Genomic DNA, 21,949 nt, shown 5'->3' with positions numbered 1-21,949 from the left:
TAACACTATGTACAAATCACATTGACCCGCTCCATCAGTTAAGTGACCGTGTATTTAACACTATGTACAAATCACAATGACCCGCTCCATCAGTTAAGTGACCGTGTATTTAACACTATGTACAAATCACAATGACCTGCTCCATCAGTTAAGTGACCGTGTATTTAACACTATGTACAAATCACAATGACCCGCTCCATCAGTTAAGTGACCGTGTATTTAACACTATGTACAAATCACATTGACCCGCTCCATCAGTTAAGTGACCGTGTATTTAACACTATGTACAAATCACAATGACCTGCTCCATCAGTTAAGTGACCGTGTATTTAACACTATGTACAAATCACAATGACCCGCTCCATCAGTTAAGTGACCGTGTATTTAACACTATGTACAAATCACATTGACCCGCTCCATCAGTTAAGTGACCGTGTATTTAACATATGTACAAAAATCACACTGACCCGCTCTGACAGTTAAGTGACCGTGTATTTAACACTATGTACAAATCACAATGACCCGCTCCATCAGTTAAGTGACCGTGTATTTAACACTATGTACAAATCACATTGACCCGCTCCGTCAGTTAAGTGACCGTGTATTTAACACTATGTACAAATCACATTGACCCGCTCCATCAGTTGAGTGACCGTGTATTTAACACTATGTACAAATCACATTGACCCGCTCCATCAGTTGAGTGACCGTGTATTTAACACTATGTACAAATCACATTGACCCGCTCCATCAGTTGAGTGACCGTGTATTTAACACTTATGTACAAATCACATTGACCCGCTCCATCAGTTGAGTGACCGTGTATTTAACACTATGTACAAATCACAATGACCCGCTCCATCAGTTAAGTGACCGTGTATTTAACACTATGTACAAATCACATTGACCCGCTCCATCAGTTGAGTGACCGTGTATTTAACACTATGTACAAATCACATTGACCCGCTCCATCAGTTGAGTGACCGTGTATTTAACATTATGTACAAATCACATTGACCCGCTCCATCAGTTGAGTGACCGTGTATTTAACACTATGTACAAATCACATTGACCCGCTCCATCAGTTGATGACGTGACGTGATTTAACACTTATGTACAAATCACATTGACCCTCTCATCAGTTGAGTGACCGTGTATTTAACACTATGTACAAATCACATTGACCCGCTCTGACAGTTAAGTGACCGTGTATTTAACACTATGTACAAATCACATTGACCCGCTCTGACAGTTAAGTGACCGTGTATTTAACATTATGTACAAATCACATTGACCCGCTCTGAGTTAGTGACCGTGTATTTAACACTATGTACAAATCACATTGACCCGCTCATCACAGTTAAGTGACCGTGTATTTAACACTATGTACAAATCACATTGACCGTTTGACAGTTAAGTGACCGTGTATTTAACATATGTACAAATCACATGACCCGCTCTGACAGTTGAGTGACCGTGTATTTAACACTATGTACAAATCACACTGACCCGCTCTGACAGTTAAGTGACCGTGTATTTAACACTATGTACAAATCACAATGACCCGCTCCATCAGTTAAGTGACCGTGTATTTAACACTATGTACAAATCACAATGACCCGCTCCATCAGTTAAGTGACCGTGTATTTAACACTATGTACAAATCACAATGACCCGCTCCATCAGTTAAGTGACCGTGTATTTAACACTATGTACAAATCACATTGACCCGCTCCATCAGTTAAGTGACCGTGTATTTAACACTATGTACAAATCACACTGACCCGCTCTGACAGTTGAGTGACCGTGTATTTAACACTATGTACAAATCACAATGACCCGCTCCATCAGTTAAGTGACCGTGTATTTAACACTATGTACAAATCACAATGACCCGCTCCATCAGTTAAGTGACTGTGTATTTAACACTATGTACAAATCACAATGACCCGCTCTGACAGTTGAGTGACCGTGTATTTAACACTATGTACAAATCACAATGACCCGCTCCATCAGTTAAGTGACTGTGTATTTAACACTATGTACAAATCACAATGACCCGCTCCATCAGTTAAGTGACCGTGTATTTAACATTATGTACAAATCACATTGACCCGCTCCCAGTTGACCCGTGTATTTAACACTATGTACAAATCACATTGACCCGTCCTCAGTATGACCGTGTATTTAAACACTATGTACAAATCACATTGACCCGCTCCATCAGTTAAGTGACCGTGTATTTAACATTATGTACAAATCACAATGACCCGCTCTGACAGTTGAGTGACCGTGTATTTAACACTATGTACAAATCACAATGACCCGCTCCATCAGTTAAGTGACCGTGTATTTAACACTATGTACAAATCACATTGACCCGCTCCATCAGTTAAGTGACCGTGTATTTAACATTATGTACAAATCACATTGACCCGCTCCGACAGTTGAGTGACCGTGTATTTAACACTATGTACAAATCACACTGACCCGCTCTGACAGTTAAGTGACCGTGTATTTAACACTTTGTAAAAATCACATTGACCCGCTCCGTCAGTTAAGTGACCGTGTATTTAACACTATGTACAAATCACATTGACCCGCTCCATCAGTTAAGTGACCGTGTATTTAACATTATGTACAAATCACATTGACCCGCTCCGTCAGTTGAGTGACCGTGTATTTAACATTATGTACAAATCACATTGACCCGCTCCATCAGTTGAGTGACCGTGTATTTAACATTATGTACAAATCACATTGACCCGCTCTGACAGTTGAGTGACCGTGTATTTAACATTATGTACAAATCACACTGACCCGCTCTGACAGTTGAGTGACCGTGTATTTAACACTATGTACAAATCACATTGACCCGCTCCATCAGTTGAGTGACCGTGTATTTAACATTATGTACAAATCAACACTGACCCGCTCTGACAGTTGAGTGACCGTGTATTTAACACACTATGTACAAATCACACTGACCCGCTCTGACAGTTGAGTGACCGTGTATTTAACACTATGTAAAAATCACAATGACCCGCTCCATCAGTTAAGTGACCGTGTATTTAACACTATGTACAAATCACATTGACCCGCTCCATCAGTTAAGTGACCGTGTATTTAACACTATGTACAAATCACACTGACCCGCTCTGACAGTTGAGTGACCGTGTATTTAACACTATGTACAAATCACACTGACCCGCTCTGACAGTTGAGTGACCGTGTATTTAACACTATGTATAAATCACATTGACCCGCTCCGACAGTTGAGTGACCGTGTATACGTATTTTTAAAACACTGTGTATGCTTCTTTTACAATATTTTATATACATCTAGACTAACATTCGTTTTGTAATTTATATTTTTCATTTTATTCTAATTATTTTCTTAAATCAATATCTTCGAAACCCAAGTGTCTTGCAAGTTTACATGTAATTTGATATGTGTGTACATGTAGTTCAGGGAACTACTGTACAGTATCAGTGATATGTCATAAATACCTTGTTGGTGATTTTAGGTATACAACCTTTAGGAACACAGTAATCTCCGTCTTGTAAATCTCTCACTCGCCTGACTACACATATTTTGACGTAAGAAATGTCTCGAGACTTCAAGCGTTCCTGGACATCGCCAAGTAATCGTGTCCTGAAATCTGAAGCAATGAACATGTGTCTACTTTCGTTTTTCTCCATTGTTGTTTACAACTACACGTGGTCACTCAAACGCTTTTTTCTCGATGAAAAGCAAGCATGTTCGTGACAAAGATGGAAATATTGGTCTTGTGTGCGTTTGCGACCAGCGCCCTACCACAAAGTATCTCAAAGATAATGACAACTTTATAACGCAGTCGACTCGGTTCAAGGTAGAAAAATATGAACGACAGAGGCGGGAAGCGGCTACATTGGCTTCAAACAGATCATTGATAGATGCATATCCATTCGTTTGTTCGCAGGACGTTACACCGAAGTATGAATTCAAAACAGAATCGTCTTATCAACGTACCTGAGTATTTAATTCCCAGGTTTTTGTTAATTGGGTGCAGCAAATGTGTTGACCGATATAACTGAAAGCTGATAAAATGAGATAAAATGTTTAATTCTCTCTTTTGATATCATAAATATTTCGAAACACATATTTACTGTAAGTTCCTTTTCAGAGTTAAATAAATTCAATCTGGTTTTTTTTTCTGGCACATGCAATGTAGCTTACTGTATATATAAAGTGGCAAATAAAATTTAGGAGAGCTTGTTTGGAATCTGATGTTGTAACCTGTAAATAATGGAATTTTATATTGAGTTCACCTGTACTGAAAATATAAAAATAGACATACTCATAACTTTATCCAGGTACATCATATCATCATCATGTACATGCATATGTAATGTGCACATATGCCTATACGTGTAACAAAGTTGTACATGTGTATAAGGGACACAACTCTTCCTTGACCTCCATCATGTAAACATTGGTGTTTACTGTTAAGGCATACAGTACTGTCTTGTTAAAAAATAGCATCTCTTAACTTTACAATTCCTTTAACGATAACAAGTTAACAACAAGCTGGCCATGCAGTTACAGATAACTTTATCCAGGTACATCATAACATCATCATGTACATGCATATGTTTTGGTTTGATTAGTTTAACGTCCTATTAACAGCCAGGGTCATTTAAGGATGTGCCAGGTTTGTTGGTGGAGGAAAGCCGGAGAATCCGGAGAAAAACCACCGACCAGAGGTCAGTACCTGGCAACTGCCCCACATGGGATTCGAACTCGCGACCCAGAGGTGGAGGGCATGTGGTAATATGTCGGTGCATCTTAACCACTCGGCCACCGCGGCCCCTACATGCATATGTAATGTCCACATATGTCTATACGTGTAACAAAGTTGTACATGTGTATAAGGGACACAACTCTTCCTTGACCTCCATCATGTAAACATTGGTGTTTACTGTTAAGGCATACAGTACTGTCTTGTTAAAAAATAGCATCTCTTAAATTTACAATTCCTTTAACGATAACAAGTTAACAACAAGCTGGCCATGCAGTTACAGACAAATATATATGTTTGGCACACCTACGTAAAATGTAGAATTTTCATGATTGGAGAGTTATCTTATTTTTATGTTGCATCAGTAGCAATATTATATGGGCTAGACTATTTAATGCTAAAAGACCACAACCACATGTAGTACTGTCATGAAAATTGAATCAATTGTGAAAATAAAGATACCATTTCAAAGCATAAAAAAAGCCAAAAACTTTTATGTAAGCTTCTCATGGACGTTTGGCTAATCTTTTGATTGCGTAATAATCTGATATCAATAAAACAATATTATGCCATTTCAAGGGAGAACTTGTTACAGGTTTGATTTCTTATATATAATATTTACAGACATTGGATATGTGTTACTGTAAGGCCAAATAAAAAAATATTCTTGTTTCCGGTAACATGTCACTTTAAAAATAAAGGGTCGGAAGGTAGGGATTTTTTTTCTTAATATTTTTTTTCTCTTCATCCCAGTTTCTTGCAGTGAAAAACTGAAGTAGACTTTCCTACAGGAGTTTATTAGTGTCTTAGATTTACAGAATTTGTACCAAAATTCCGGATTTTGTGAAAAACTATAAACAAAATTTTGGTTGATATTTGTTTGCTTGAGGACAAAACTGATAAAAAAGTTTTTGAGTAGGCACTGATTTTATAGGGTTATTGGGTTACCAAAAAAAAACAATTTTTTTTTTTCGTATGGCCTAATTCAGATTCAGTATTACCCATATCCAGTGACTAAGTATTATTTATATCCAGTGTACTATTTCTGCACATAGGGGCCGCGGTGGCCAAGTGGTTAAGATGTACCGACATATTACCACATGCCCTCCACCTCTGGGTCACAAGTTTGAATCCCATGTGGGGCAGTTGCCAGGTGCTGACTGCTGGTCGGTGGTTTTTCTCTGGGTACTCCGGCTTTCCTCCACCAACAAACCTGACACGTCCTTAAATGACCCTGGCTGTTAATAGGACGTTAAACTAATATAATCAAACAAACAATGTCTGCACATAAGGAACAAGATCTTGTGTTTTTATATTGGCATACATATATGAGACCATATGCTGTGAGTGTCTGTCAGTCAGTTATGTTATTGATAATTTGATGATGTACCCTATATATTGATGATGTGGAGTGTCACATTTCTTCTAATTATCTGTTTTAGGATGCCACCTAAACTACAGCTGGACAAAGCTGCATGGCAGTGGGCAGAGACAGTCAATCCAGAGCACGTTAATCAGGTAACTTCTAGATCTACATATTGTACACTTGCAGCTAAATACAATGCACCAGTGTCCCACGCAACCTTGAAAACTGGAAAAAGTGGGGAAAATTGCAATAGAAAATCAGGATAGGGAAAACCTTGAGAAACAAGGAAAATTTGTTGAAATAATTTGATAAAGCCTTGAATTTTATTACTTGTTTTATTTTTAGCTTGCCTATTCGAAGAATAGGGGGAGCTAATGTTGTCACCCCGGCGTCGGCGTCAGCGTTGGCGTCCCATTTCACGTTAAAGTTTTTGAGCAAGTTTCTGTTTCGTCAATTGTTTAAGCTTAAGTCATCATAAATGTTTATGATTTTATTTTCCTAATGTGTATGGGTGCTGAACGTGATGAGATTACCAATTTAGGGCCCTTTAGGGGTTTTTTGAGTCTGTTAATTTGTCATATTTCCATGTTAAAGTTTTTGAGCAAGTTTCTATTTTGTCAATTGTTTAAGCTTAAGTCATCATAAATGTTTATGATTTATTTTATTTTCCTAATGTGTATGGATGCTGAACTTGATAATACAACCAATTTGGGGCCCTTTAGGGGGTTTTTGAGTCTGTTAATTTGTCATATTTCCATGTTTAAATAGTAAATACTTGAACATCAACTTCTTCTGAATAGGCGAGCTTTGCTGTTCTCCAACAGCTCTTGTTTATTTATTAAGCTGTGTTCAATCAGTAACTTGTTTGTTTATAGACTCTTTAACATGAGAGGCATGTAGCTATAGGGAGCTACACAAGCAAACGAATGTTAATATATAGTTTATTTATTTCTTTCACAATGAATGTAGTTTTATCTTGGAATGGATAGAGATCATACAGTCAGCATCATTCAAGTTGCATTACTCTTTAAAAAATAACAACTTGTGAAAGGTATATGAAAGTGTTTAAAAAATAACAACTTGTGAAAGGTATATGAAAGTGTCCAAACATGACTTGAATTTCACTTATTGTCCTTGAAAAAACCTTGAAAAAGTCTTGAATTCTGGTCCCAAAAAATAGTGGGAACCCTGAATTATGTACAGTGCATAAGTTATTATTGATGATATACTATTATAGTCTACGTATCTAGGATCTTTGTTTCATTCTTAAAGGGACATGAACCTAAATAAACTATGTAAATTTGAGTAAAATACATATTTAAGACGTGTCAGATACCTTACTAGTAACATATATCAATTATTGCGCAAATGTGTCAAATAAAATAATTATAATGGAAATTCCATCTTTCTGTATTTTGAACCAGCCCAGTCGAATTTTATAACGATAGTATAGTAATGTTAAACTTTAATGACCTCCCACAATGCACTGCATATTTAAACCAAATGGTGGGTCAAAAACGTGAGTGAAGCTTGAGACGGGAGCAACTCCCCACTTTATACTTGCGTGATGTACATATGTGCAATAAGTCAGGAACCTCCCTTCGCGGTGTCCTGTTGTATGAAAAGTCTTGTTTGACTTTTGACTTATCATTCTTACGCTAAATACAAATTGTTTCATAACAAATATGGCTTAAACTTCATTTGTCAACCATCATAAATTAGAAAATAATCTTAAAATGTGGAAAACTTATATTCCTTGTCATGTCAGCAAGTTTGTTGTTCATTATAAACTCGCTTTCGGTCAGCTTTCGTTTTGTGTTCCAAAAATAGAATATGATGGTCTATTTTTAATACAACGCGTGTAGCGTTTGTATTATTGCTATCCGGTTTACTGTTGATTTGTAGGACTTGCCCTACAATGACATCTAGTGGTGACCTCTTGAACCATTTCATTCATAAACTCCCATTCATAAATTCCCTATTCATTGAATAATAATCCTTTTGACCAATCAGTAGTCATGGGAAGACTGCCTTCTGATTGGTAGAATACACAGAGTGTGTATAGAATACACAGAGTGTTGTGTAATACACAGCCCTATCTTAAGGTCAACTCCCTGACTGTTGTGCCTGCTGGTGACTCCTCTGTCCAACTTACATAATCTCTGACAATGATTATTCAAATCAGACTTATTACTATCCAGGCTTATAGACCTGAGAGTTATAAAGTAAACTAATCAGATGTTCTTTCTGTGTACCTTAAAATAATGTTTTTAAATGATTGTTAAAAACAGATCTTAGGTAAAGGCAAGATAACTTATAAGGCTGCTCTCATGTGTGCATGGTGTTGCCAAAATAAGTGTATGTCCAACATAAGAAACAAGAGTATAGGATAAAAACTCATTTTTAATGAAGACTTTTGTTTTCTTTTGTAATTTTAAAATCTTTTATTTCATGTAGGAACTTTAATTAAAAAAATGTCATACAAAACGTATGTATTTTCTGTGATGAATGTTCTTAAAATAGTTGATATCAAAGTCTTCCTAATATGGTTTATATATTTTGATTTTGGAAATTCATTTGATTTCATTCAATTTTTCTGTTTCTGCTGCGTTGTATTTGCAGTACTTTGAGTATCATTTTTGAGGTAGGTATTCCCCACGTTTTCCTGTCGTTTTAGATAACCAATCATTGTAATAAAATATTCAATAAACATCTGAAAACCATATCTAAGCATACAGAACAAATTATTTAAGGTTCATGTCCCTTTAAGGTATTTGTATATGGAATCTGAGATAAAATGGTGTCTTGGAATTGAATCATAGATCTGCATTCTTTGTGTAGAATATGATAATTAAAAAAAGCAACTTTGAATAACATGCATTTTGATAAAAATGAAAAAAGCACACAAGATCCAAATGTAGGTTGGTGTTACTGGTTATTGCAGTACTCTTGTCTTCCATCATTGATGAATATTTAGGATAATTTTGTGATTGTTTTGAGAAAGATGTTTGTGTGTTTTAAGAAAAATTAATATTTCCAGATTTTCAACCCCTTCCGACTTAGATTTTACTGTAGTCAACATGACTGGAGCAGGGTCTTTGAAGTACTCGTATTGAATGGTCTATAATGGAATATCAGTGTCTAGGTGATCACATTGTTTTTACCACAAGGTTGCAATGGCTGATAATGCAAATGAAAGTGTTCAAACTGTGGAAACACATACAAAAAGGGGTTTAATAGGTGTTCAACGTTCTAGAGAAGAAAAGAAGTGTCATAACAAAAATAGAATCTGCTAAAGTTTATGTCATGACAAGAGCCGAATGTCTACTCCCATCTCAGTCAGAGCATCTTGCATGTAAGAAAATTCTTAGGGGACCCCCCCTTTAAAGTAAGATAAGTGCTCCAGTTCAGATACATACGCAGTTAAAATTCCCATTAATATCTGTCAATTCAGGGCTGGGTAAATGTACTCGTTCACTTCCCCAGGTGAATGGATGATGATTGGACAAGTAAACGTTGACAGCACACTTGTCCGTTGGATGAATGGAAAAAATTTGACGTCGATTATGACCAGGCCCCAGGATCATGAAACAGTCTTAAGTCTTAAACAGTCTTAAGATTTGACATAGTCAATCACAGATGAAGTTATAAAACAGTCTTAAGATTTGACAATCACAGATGACGTTATAAAACATGTAACATGCTCCTTCTATACTTTTCAAGAATTTACAGAAAGATTTAAAATCAATACAAATTTTCTTCAATTTCAAGGTCATATTTTATCAATTAAAACATTTTTAAGGAGGCTAAATTTTGAAAATCATGTAGTATTTTATCCAATTATACCTAATAATTTACTGTGTAAGGGACAAAATATGTCTATAAGATTATGGCTATGAATGGTGATTTTATTTCACCTGATAGAAGAAAATGGGAGTATCTATTTGATGAAATTGAATTAAATTGGGACTAAAGATATAACAATCCTTTCAAGGTTACTAACAACACAAAGCTACAATGGTTCCAGTACAGTGTAGTTCAAAATATTTTAACAACAAATTCATTTTTATATAAAATAGGATTAGTTAATAATCCAATATGTAATCTCTGTAATCTTGAAAGTGAGAATATTGTTAATATTTTATGGGAATGAAGGGAGACTCAGTGATTTTTACAAACTATAGAGACACTTTTAGATGCTTTGTATATCCCATTTCAATATAATAATCCAAGTTTTCTTTTTGGTATATATGTGTCTGAATGATAGACCTTCTCCAACAAATAGACTAGACAATGAAATTTTAATCATAATAAAATTTTACATATATAAAACAAGATGTCTACATAAAGCTTTAAATCCACATGCACTTATTAATTTAATCCATGAGCATTATACTTCTCAAATAAATATTGCTTGCAGCAATTGTAAAACTGCACATCAGAAATGTAAAAATGAATGGAGGAAATGGGAAAAACTCATGAAATTATAAGCACATTAATTTCCTGTATATCTTTTTGTATGAATATATACTTATACTGGTACATATATTATTGCATAATTGTAATATATAAGGGCAGGCATATTCATAAGCTTGATTATTATTGATCTTTTTATTTTATTTTATCTAAGTATTCTTAAAATTATAACACATACATCTTATCAATTCCAAGTAAAACTCATGTTCACCGAGCATAAATGCCACATTAATGGAAAAATACCAAAGGTTTTTTTTTTTTTTTTTTTTTTTTTGTCTCTAGCCCAGTCTCTTTCTCTTTTATCTCTGTTATCTTCCTTTCTTTCTCAATCTATTGTTTACTACTTTATTTCTCTTTTCCTTTTCTTGTTTCTTCTAATGTGTATGTATGTGTGTAAAGATGAGTATACATGTAAGTGAGGACTTCTGACTATTCTTGTTTGTGAGAAAAATAGAATATATACATGTATGTGCGAGTAGGTGTGTGTATGTGGTGTAAGTGGTATGAATGCATGTTTAGTTAATTAATTATGATCATTAATATTACTAAGGAAGATTTGAAAGGACCTATGATAATGATGAGTGATTATGAAAATGAGGATGAGTTATATATGATGATGGTGAATAACGATGATGATGATGAATGAAAATGATGATGAGATGATAATAAAGATGATGAGGATGATGATGAACGATTACAGCATTGATAATGGGTGGCCATGATGATGAGGATGAGTGATGAAAATGATGAATTACTGTAAAAATTATGAGTAAATGTAAATGATGAAAGGATTTGATTGGTGAAAGTGATGATGAATGGCTATGACTGATGAGAATGATAATTTTGAGTTTGTTGATGAGGATCAATTATGACTGATGAGGATGAACTTTTAAATGTGAATGAAAATCTGGTGAGAATGATAATGATGATAAGAAATAATGTGCATGATTAGAAGGAATATGATAAGCTATATAATTTAAAAATAATTAATTTTAACTGTTTTTGTCTGTATATAATACTGCTGTAGGAAACAATAAAACAATTACAAAAAAAAAAAATGTTTATCTTGACGTAAAATTAGAAGCTCAAATTTTTCAATAGTGGTAATGGTGTAAAGTAAGTAACTTTTGTAACTGAACAAAAAAACCGAATTTGTCTGCTCCTGGTGTTGATAGAGAAAAAATACCATTTGTCAGTGGTGGAGCAGCTTTAAGTCTAAGACTGTTTCGATGATCCTGGGGCCTGGACCTTAAATTATATTCTACAATGTACGTCTCGTTTATCAGTCAATATATAGGTGTTAATCAACTGAATGAATACAGCTATAACAACACTTAATATATACAGTCTACTTAATTATCTGGAAAATATTGAGGGCAAGTGAAAATGCCATTCTGACGAGTAAATTTTAGATAAGCACTTGTCCGTCGGACAAGTACATTCCAAGTTTTACGCCTAAAAAAGGTATGGATGGATACTGATTATCCCTACCAATGTTTGTATTACACGCAATGCAATTATTATGAGCGCTTACATCCAGAAATAAAATTCAGTAATTCAGAAAAAACTATCCAGTCATGCTTTAAGTCAGCATCAACTGTATTCTTATTTCAGATAAATATTTGCACAAGTGCTAGCTTGTCACCGATTAATTTCTTTTCATAATAACCACATCTTTTCCCACATATCTCGGTTTAGTTTTGGGATCCCACAGAATTACCTCTCCCTTTTCAATAGTGTGAGTACAATTACCCACCCCTCCAAAATTATCTGGGTGAGCACTGTAAGATGCTGCGCTTTTTCATAATTCATTCTTGGTAGCATATAGGTGTGTAATAATGTTGATGAATTCCTAACTGAAACCTTTTATGCTTTACAGGGCCATATAGAGACTGCGTACAGACTGAACCTTACAAAGTGTAAGGCACAGGCCTGCAAGAGGAACTGCAAAGGCAATCCATACTGCTTAAACTGTATTGGAGAGAGGGTATGGTTTGGGGAAATTGATGAAAACAGCTGGCATGATATAGAGGATCCGAATGCGGAAAGACGGGAAGATGGTATGTTTGTGGGATTAAAAAACTTGGGAGCTACTTGTTATGTTAACACTTTCCTACAGTTGTGGTTCCATAACAAGACTGTCCGTCAGGCTTTGTATCGATACAGAGAAATAGGACTAGATGTTGTGAATATAAAGCAAGAGACATGGACACCAAATAGTATCGCTGGTCACCTTCAACTGTTATTCGCCTTACTAGAACATTCAGAGCGTCAGTTCCTGGATCCGAAGGAGTTCATTGAACATTTGGGTTTAGATGCAGGTCTACAGCAGGATGCACAAGAGTTCTCCAAACTTTTTCTGAACCTGCTAGAGGAATCTTTATCTCAGCAACTTGACCCGAGTGTCCGGTTTGTCATACAGAACCAGTTCTGTGGAGAGTATGCCTATGTGACAACTTGTAGTCAGTGTGGCAATTCCTCACAGTGCCCATCCAAATTTTATGAGCTTGACCTAAGCATTAGAGGACACAAGACTTTAGAAGATTCTCTTAGAGATTTCCTTAAGGAGGAAAAACTTGAAGGAGACAACCAATATATGTGTTCATTGTGTTCGAAAAAGCAAAATGCCATTCGTTCTATACAGCTTCAGAACCTTCCCCCAGTGCTTAACCTACAACTCCTTCGATTTGTATTTGACAAGAAAACAGGACACAAAAAAAAGTTGAACAGTTTCATTCAGTTTCCTGAGGTCCTTGACATGTCAAAGTTCATTGTCAAAAAACCTAGAATAGTGAGAGAGAATGAAATGGAAGTTATAGACATCGACCCAGAGGATGAGGAAATGGATGCTAATGCGATGTACAGTTTGACAGCTGTGCTGATCCACCGGGGACCTACAGCCTACAGTGGCCACTACATTGCTCATATCAAGGATATGGACTCGCGCACCTGGTACAAATACAACGACGAGGAAATTGAGAAAATGAAAGGTTCAAACCTCCACCTTGGTACTGAAGATGATCCACAAGAAGGTCAAGGTAAGCAGAAAGGACGGATCCCTAAAGGCAGTCATGGGTCGAAAAATGCCTATATGTTGGTTTACACACGTCAAAAGGAGGTCGAAAACAACTCTTATAGCAAAGAGGACAGCATTGTTTCCAAGACTCTCATCCCCAAACATGTAAAGGATTATGTGACCTACGACAACGAAAAGTTTGAAATGTGGGTCGCTGAGAAGATGCTGATGAGAGATCGTAACATTGAGACTGGCAAAGAACAACAGGAATTGACCAAGGAAATCTATCTCAAGCTTATAGCTGAGATTCCTCAGGATCAGAGGGAATGGTTAGGCATAAAGTGGCTGAATAGTTGGCTAGAGGACCCGTCTAAGGCAAAAGCTATAGACAATAAGGGTTTTATGTGTCCCCACGGTAAGCTGGACCCACATTGTGCAGGGAAGCTAAAGTGTGTGAGTACTAGTGGAGCTGATATGTTGTATAATGAGTATGGAGGAGGTCCTCGTCTCAGAGTGGCAGACTCTCTTTGTCATACCTGTGTCAAACAGCACTGTAACATGATGAGACTAAAAATCAAAATGGTTGATGATGAGAAATATATCAGTGCCTCAATGAAAGTTAACAATATTCAGAAAAATGTTTGTTCTTACTGGGTAGGTAAGGCATCACTGCGGAGCTGGAAAAGGCTGGCAATGGAGAGGCTAGATGGAACCCGAAACGAGAACAACAGTAAAGGGAACACAAGTCAGGAGGAAGAAGCTATTGAGGAACTGAGTGATGAATCACCAAAGCATAATATGGAAAACAAAAATCTCGGAAATGATGAAACTCAGGACAACTTGAAAAGCTCTACAGGAGAAGTTGATTCATCAAGCAATCAAAATGGACCAGTGAAAGTAGAGGGCGACGAAGAAGAAGATTTGAAGTTTAACTTTGATGTTTTGTGTGATCATGACAAGCTTGACCCAGACATTTCCTGTAGAAAGCTGGTACCAGATCACGTGTGGGACAGATTAAGGCAGTACTTTCCTGACTGTCCAGAATTTTCACAAGACACTCCATCGTGCGACCTATGCAATATAATGAATAGAGAGGAGCAGGAAAGCAAGGAGATGAACAAGCTTCTTGCCACACAACAGAAGTCTGCCCTGAGTGATCTCTTTGCTGACAAGAAACGTCCATTAGCCTTGCAAACGCCACAGGAAGTGAATGTAGTTAGTGCCACCTTCGTGACAGAATGGAGAAATTTTGTTCGTGAGCCTCTCAAAAGAGAACCAGTAACGGAGATTCTCAACTCAACTCTTTTGTGTAGACATTTAAAATACTTATATCCCCCAGCAAACATCCCGCCTGATCTTAGTGATCACGGCGGGAAAATTGTCTACTTGTGGCCACGAGAATGGGAAGTGATTTCACATAGCTTTGCTGTAGATTACGAAATTAGTGTTGTGAAAACAGCAGATGAAGATGGCAGAGTATTGGTGTTTACCCTGCCCGAAGTTTGTCAGGAATGTGTGGACGACAGAATTGTTAAAGAGGAACAGGCAAGATATGAGTTCACCAATGCTATTGTCTACATAAGGAAAGTCCCGAAAGATCAAAAGCTTGTCAATACAACCGACATGGAGAAAGAAGAGGATCCAGATTTTGTGCAACAAAATGGCAACAAATTCAGAACAAGTATTGAAGAACCTCCAGAAAAAATGGTGAAACTAGCAGACGGCACTCGACGCAAAAGTCAACGTCACAGGAAATCAAGAGGTGAAAAGGAATTGAAAGTGTCTTCCACAGACACTTTAAAAGAACTTAAGCTACAGATTATGAAGCTGTTTTCTGTGCCTCCCTTCGACCAGAACTTGACTGTGTCGGGCGTGAGTTTGAATGATGATGCTGCTACATTAGGGAGTCTGATGCTATCTCCAGGTTCTGTGATAATGCTGCAGGCTGATGAACCTGTTGAGGACCCTATGGTCCTACAGGACTTAATACAGGTGTCCTCCGGCCCCGAGGCAGGCTTCAAAGGCACTGGTCTTCTGGGCCATTGATATAGATCAAGTTATCTCCCTTTAGATAGACACACATCTTTTTATGTTGGATTACCGTAGTATTTATTTAGTATGGTAATTTGTTTACTTTTTAAACCAAATCAAACAATAGATTTGATCTTGAAAGTAAAGTATATAGCATGTTGTTGACATGTTTACAGACAGTGTTCATGTTTAGGTAGGTTTATAGAAAGTTTGGTCATTCTGCCTGTTAACGTCATGTTTCATTGTATTCATGATGTATTGTGTTGGTCATTTGTTATATGTAAATATGTTCATCATAGTGCTTGTAATTCTACATGACAGTTTCCTCATGGAGTGTATACGTATTGTATTCTATGTGAAATCCTTTTACCAAATGAGTGCTGTATATTTACAAGCTTTTTCTTAGGCCAAAAAAAATATGTCTCTTTAGAGTCATCCAACCGACCCTTCTTTTTTACCCCCGACCCTAATTTTTTTTTCTACTCTTCTAAGAGAAAAAAAATTGGGATTTCGATCTCAGACTCCGGTTCTGGCCATTAATTTAGAGTGAAAGACACTAAAAAAAAAAAAAAAAAAAAAAAAATGTCGACCTGCCGACCCTATTTTTTTGCCAATGTAACCCTAAATAGACATTTTTATTTTTTTTTTGGCCTTATGTATTTCACAGTTGCACTTTTTAAACCAGGTAGTCAATATATTAAAGATCTTCTCAAAATTTGTACAATTTTATTTTGTTGAAAACATTTCAGGGGTAGATTGAAAAGTTCAAATTCAATTCATTGAGAGGAAAATCATGCTGTAGATTGTGTTTTTCTGTCTCGGACAAACTGGTATGTACATGTACATGATACAATATACAATTAGACCATTAATATTCTAGAGGGACAATTACTAAAAACAAGGTCACTGCTACTATAAATAGATATTGACTTTTTTTTTATCACAAATTCCCATTAAACTGTACACATGAATGATTATATCTTTATGCTATAGTATTCCTAAAAAAGTCTTGTAAGATTTCTACTGTTTCTGAAGTTTTTCTACATATTTTATATAACTAATATGAAAATTTATGACTTTGGTAAGTGATTTTTTGACTTAAGTTTGTTTTTTTGAAATCAGGGCCAGGTTACTATCATCTTCGATACTCCAGGAATTCTGATCACTTACAATTTGTTTACACCCCTGGACTATCTCATAGTAAAACTGAAGGCAACTAAGGGGAACTAATCTGAACCAATCACAGTCCTGCAAATATTTTCTTTGGAGAGTATAGAGAGAGCGACGCCCAACTTCAAACCACACAGTTAACCACAGTGTACCGTTATACAGCTCTTTTGATGTACATCAAAGGACTAAATTACCTGTTTTTTTCTGTTGCCTCCAGTTTTACTATGAGATAGTCAAGGAGTGTAGAGATCGTAAGTGATTGGAACCCCTGGAGTATCAAGGATGGGTTACTATACACAGGTTTTGTAAAATCACCACTAACTCATTAGGCTTTTGAGTCAATTTTAAGTTATGTAACATATGGAGAAATATTATTTCACACATATCATATGGTTTAATAACTATTACCATGGAAACATAATAGGCTTCTGATTGGTTGAAAATAGATATTGCCTGATTTTGATTAAGCTGAAAATGGCTATATTTTTATAGGGTTTTATAGGATGCTAAACAATGCTTATCATAGTTTTCAAGACATCCCTTATCATTTGGTTTCCATGGTTACAAAATAAGACGTTAAAATACCCAAAATACTGTAGTAACAAAATTTGTGTATAAATCATTGGTGAGCATGTTTATTAGGTCATCTGACCCGAAGGGTCAGGATGACCTATTGTCATCATGCACCGTCCGTCGTCGTGCGCCGTGCGCCGTCCGCCGTGCGCTGTGCGTAAACTTTTTATTCAAACGACTTCTTCTCAATAACCGGAAGGCCCAGGGTACTCATATTTGGCCTGTAGGTTGCTGGGATGGAGGGCTACCAAGTTTGTTCAAATGAATGGACCTTGACCTTCATTCAAGGTCACAGGGGTCAAAAAGGCTAAAATCTTTTAAACAACTTCTTCTCAAGAACCAGAAGGCCCAGGGTACTGATATTTGCCCTGTATGATGCTGGGATGAAGGGCTACCAAGTTTGTTCAAATAAATGACCTTGACCATCATTCAAGGTCACAGGGGTCAAATAGGCTAAAATCCTTTAAACAACTTCTTGTGAATAACTAAGAGGCCTAGAGACCTGATATTAGGCCTGTGGCATGCTGGGATGAAGGGCTACCAAGTTTGTTCAAATAAATTACCTTGATCTTCATTCAAGGTCACAAGGGTCAAATAGGCTAAAATCTTTAAACGACTTCTTCTCAAGAACCAGAAGGCCCAGGGTACTGATATTGGGCCTGTGACATGCTTGGATGAAGGGCTACCAAGTTTGTTCAAATGAATGACCTTAACCTTCATTCAAGGTCACGGGGGTCAAAAAGGCTAAAATATTTAAATGACTTCTTCTCAAGAACCAGAAGGCCCAGGGTACTGATATTTGGCCTGTAGGATGCTGGGATGAAGGGCTACCAAGTTTGTTCAAATAAATGACCTTGACCTTCATTCAAGGTCACAGGGGGTAAAATCATTTAAACAAATTCTTGTGAATAACGAAGAGGCCTAGAGACCTGATATTAGCCTGTGGCATGCTGGAAACTACCAAGTTTGTTCAAATGAATGACTTGATCTTCATTCAAGGTCACAGGGGTCAAATAGGCTAAAATCTTTAAATGACTTCTTCTTAAGAACAGAAGGCCCAGGGTACTGATATTGGGCATGTGGCATGCTGGGATAAAGGGCTACCAAGTTTATTGTTTCAAATGAATGACCTTGATCTTCATTCAAGGTCACAGGGTCAAAATAGGCTAAAATCTTTAAATGACTTCTTCTTAAGAACCAGAAGGGCCCAGGGTACTGATTATGTGCATGTAGCATGCTTGGATGAAGGGCTATCAAGTATAGTAAAACTGTTAGAGGCAACATGTACAGTATAGCAAACACAAAATAGTAAAACTGTTAGAGGCAACATGTACAGTATAGCAAACACAAAATAGTAAAACTGTTAGAGGCAACATGTACAGTATAGCAAACACAAAATAGTAAAACAAACACAAAATACATGTACAGTATAGCAAACAACATGTACAGTATAGCAAACAACTTGTACAGTATAGCAAACACAAAATAGTAATGCTGTCAGAGGCAACATGTACAGTATAGCAAACACAAAATAGTAAAACTGTTAGAGGCAACATGTACAGTATAGCAAACACAAAATAGTAAAACTGTTAGAGGCAACATGTACAGTATAGCAAACACAAAATAGTAAAACTGTCAGAGGCAACATGTACAGTATAGCAAACACAAAATAGTAAAACTGTCAGAGGCAACATGTACAGTATAGCAAACACAAAATAGTAAAACTGTCAGAGGCAACATGTACAGTATAGCAAACACAAAATAGTAAAACTGTCAGAGGCAACATGTACAGTATAGCAAACACAAAATAGTAAAACTGTCAGAGGCAACATGTAACAGTATAGCAAACACAAAATAGTAAAACTGTCAGAGGCAACATGTACAGTATAGCAAACACAAAATAGTACAGTATAGACAAACACAAAATAGTAAAACTGTCAGAGGCAACATGTACAGTATAGCAAACACAAAATAGTAAAACTGTTAGAGGCAACATGTGCAGTATAGCAAACATGTACAGTATAGCAAACACAAAATAGTAAAACTGTTAGAGGCAACATGTACAGTATAGCAAACATGTACAGTATAGCAAACACAAAATAGTAAAATTGTTAGAGGCAACATGTACAGTATAGCAAACACAAAATAGTAAAACTGTTAGAGGCAACATGTACAGTATAGCAAACACAAAATAGTAAAACTGTCAGAGGCAACATGTACAGTATAGCAAACACAAAATAGTAGTAAAACTGTCAGAGGCAACATGTACAGTATAGCAAACACAAAATAGTAAAACTGTCAGAGGCAACATGTACAGTATAGCAAACACAAAATAGTAAAACTGTTAGAGGCAACATGTACAGTATAGCAAACATGTACAGTATAGCAAACACAAAATAGTAAAACTGTTAGAGGCAACATGTACAGTATAGCAAACACAAAATAGTAAAACTGTTAGAGGCAACATGTACAGTATAGCAAACACAAAATAGTAAAACTGTTAGAGGCAACATGTACAGTATAGCAAACACAAAATAGTAAAACTGTTAGAGGCAACATGTACAGTATAGCAAACACAAAATAGTAAAACTGTCAGAGGCAACATGTACAGTATAGCAAACACAAAATAGTAAAACTGTCAGAGGCAACATGTACAGTATAGCAAACACAAAATAGTAAAACTGTTAGAGGCAACATGTACAGTATAGCAAACACAAAATAGTAAAACTGTCAGAGGCAACATGTACAGTATAGCAAACACAAAATAGTAAAACTGTCAGAGGCAACATGTACAGTATAGCAAACACAAAATAGTAAAACTGTTAGAGGCAACATGTACAGTATAGCAAACACAAAATAGTAAAACTGTTAGAGGCAACATGTACAGTATAGCAAACACAAAATAGTAAAACTGTCAGAGGCAACATGTACAGTATAGCAAACACAAAATAGTAAAACTGTCAGAGGCAACATGTACAGTATAGCAAACACAAAATAGTAAAACTGTCAGAGGCAACATGTACAGTATAGCAAACACAAAATAGTAAAACTGTCAGAGGCAACATGTACAGTATAGCAAACACAAAATAGTAAAACTGTCAGAGGCAACATGTACAGTATAGCAAACACAAAATAGTAATGCTGTCAGAGGCAACATGTACAGTATAGCAAACAAAAAATAGTAAAACTGTTAGAGGCAACATGTACAGTATAGCAAACACAAAATAGTAAAACTGTTAGAGGCAACATGTACAGTATAGCAAACACAAAATAGTAAACTGTAGAGGCAACATGTACAGTATAGCAAACACAAAATAGTAAAACTGTTAGAGGCAACATGTACAGTATAGCAAACACAAAATAGTAAAACTGTCAGAGGCAACATGTACAGTATAGCAAACACAAAATAGTAAAACTGTCAGAGGCAACATGTACAGTATAGCAAACACAAAATAGTAAAACTGTCAGAGGCAACATGTACAGTATAGCAAACACAAAATAGTAAAACTGTCAGAGGCAACATGTACAGAATAGCAAACAACATGTACAGTATAGAAAACACAAAATAGTAAAACTGTCAGAGGCAACATGTACAGTATAGCAAACACAAAATAGTAAAACTGTGTAGAGGCAACATGTACAGTATAGCAAACACAAAAATAGTAAAACTGTCAGAGGCAACATGTACAGTATAGCAAACACAAAATAGTAAAACTGTCAGAGGCAACATGTACAGTATAGCAAACACAAAATAGTAAAACTGTCAGAGGCAACATGTACAGTATAGCAAACAACATGTAAAACTGTTAATGGCAACATGTACAGTATAGCAAACAACATGTACAGTATAGCAAACACAAAATAGTAATGCTGTCAGAGGCAACATGTACAGTATAGCAAACACAAAATAGTAAAACTGTCAGAGGCAACATGTACAGTATAGCAAACACAAAATAGTAAAACTGTCAGAGGCAACATGTACAGTATAGCAAACACAAAATAGTAAAACTGTCAGAGGCAACATGTACAGTATAGCAAACACAAAATAGTAAAACTGTCAGAGGCAACTTGTACAGTATAGCAAACACAAAATAGTAAAACTGTCAGAGGCAACATGTACAGTATAGCAAACACAAAATAGTAAAGCTGCTAGAGGCAACATGTACAGTATAGCAAACAACATGTACAGTATAGCAAACAACTTGTACAGTATAGCAAACACAAAATAGTAATGCTGTCAGAGTATAGCAAACAACATGTACAGTATAGCAAACACAAAATAGTAATGCTGTCAGAGGCAACATGTACAGTATAGCAAACACAAAATAGTAAAACTGTCAGAGGCAACATGTACAGTATAGCAAACACAAAATAGTAAACTGTCAGAGGCAACTGTACAGTATAGCAACCAAAAGTAACTGTCAGAGGCAACATGTACAGTATAGCAAACACAAAATAGTAAAACTGTCAGAGGCAACATGTACAGTATAGCAAACACAAAATAGTAAAACTGTCAGAGGCAACATGTACAGTATA

At 36.2% G+C, this 21,949-nt stretch overlaps 2 protein-coding genes across 2 annotated transcripts in view; one reads left to right on the top strand and one right to left on the bottom strand.

Annotated features, from left to right (window-relative positions):
* Nucleotides 1-3,717, bottom strand: part of LOC138304680 (DALR anticodon-binding domain-containing protein 3-like) — a 34,478-nt gene extending 30,761 nt beyond the window's left edge. The window contains exon 1 of the mRNA XM_069244884.1: nt 3,511-3,717. Coding sequence (XP_069100985.1) covers nt 3,511-3,702 — 192 coding nt within the window. The 5' untranslated portion in view covers nt 3,703-3,717. The remainder of the gene's footprint in view (nt 1-3,510) is intronic.
* Nucleotides 3,718-3,817: 100 nt separating this feature from the next.
* LOC138304679 (ubiquitin carboxyl-terminal hydrolase 48-like) lies at nt 3,818-16,388 on the top strand. The gene is made up of 3 exons (XM_069244883.1): nt 3,818-3,976; nt 6,224-6,299; nt 12,503-16,388. Exons 2-3 carry the CDS (start codon nt 6,225-6,227, stop codon nt 15,683-15,685), a joined length of 3,258 nt encoding a protein of 1,085 aa, XP_069100984.1. The 5' UTR covers nt 3,818-3,976; nt 6,224; the 3' UTR covers nt 15,686-16,388.
* The last annotated feature ends 5,561 nt before the right edge of the window (nt 16,389-21,949 follow it).

This window comes from Argopecten irradians, chromosome 12 (genome assembly GCF_041381155.1).
Source record: "Argopecten irradians isolate NY chromosome 12, Ai_NY, whole genome shotgun sequence".
Classification (NCBI taxonomy): Eukaryota; Metazoa; Mollusca; class Bivalvia; order Pectinida; family Pectinidae; genus Argopecten; species Argopecten irradians.
The sequence above is the reverse complement of the archived record's forward strand: the minus strand, read 5'-3'. Positions and strand labels throughout refer to the sequence as shown.

Bases quoted from the DNA above. Each gene is read 5' to 3' on its own strand.
- LOC138304679 (XM_069244883.1), top strand. From the start codon at position 6,225: ATGCCACCTAAACTACAGCTGGACAAAGCTGCATGGCAGTGGGCAGAG. The intron at 6,300-12,502 runs GTAACTTCTAGA...TATGCTTTACAG, and splicing joins ATCCAGAGCACGTTAATCAG to GGCCATATAGAGACTGCGTA.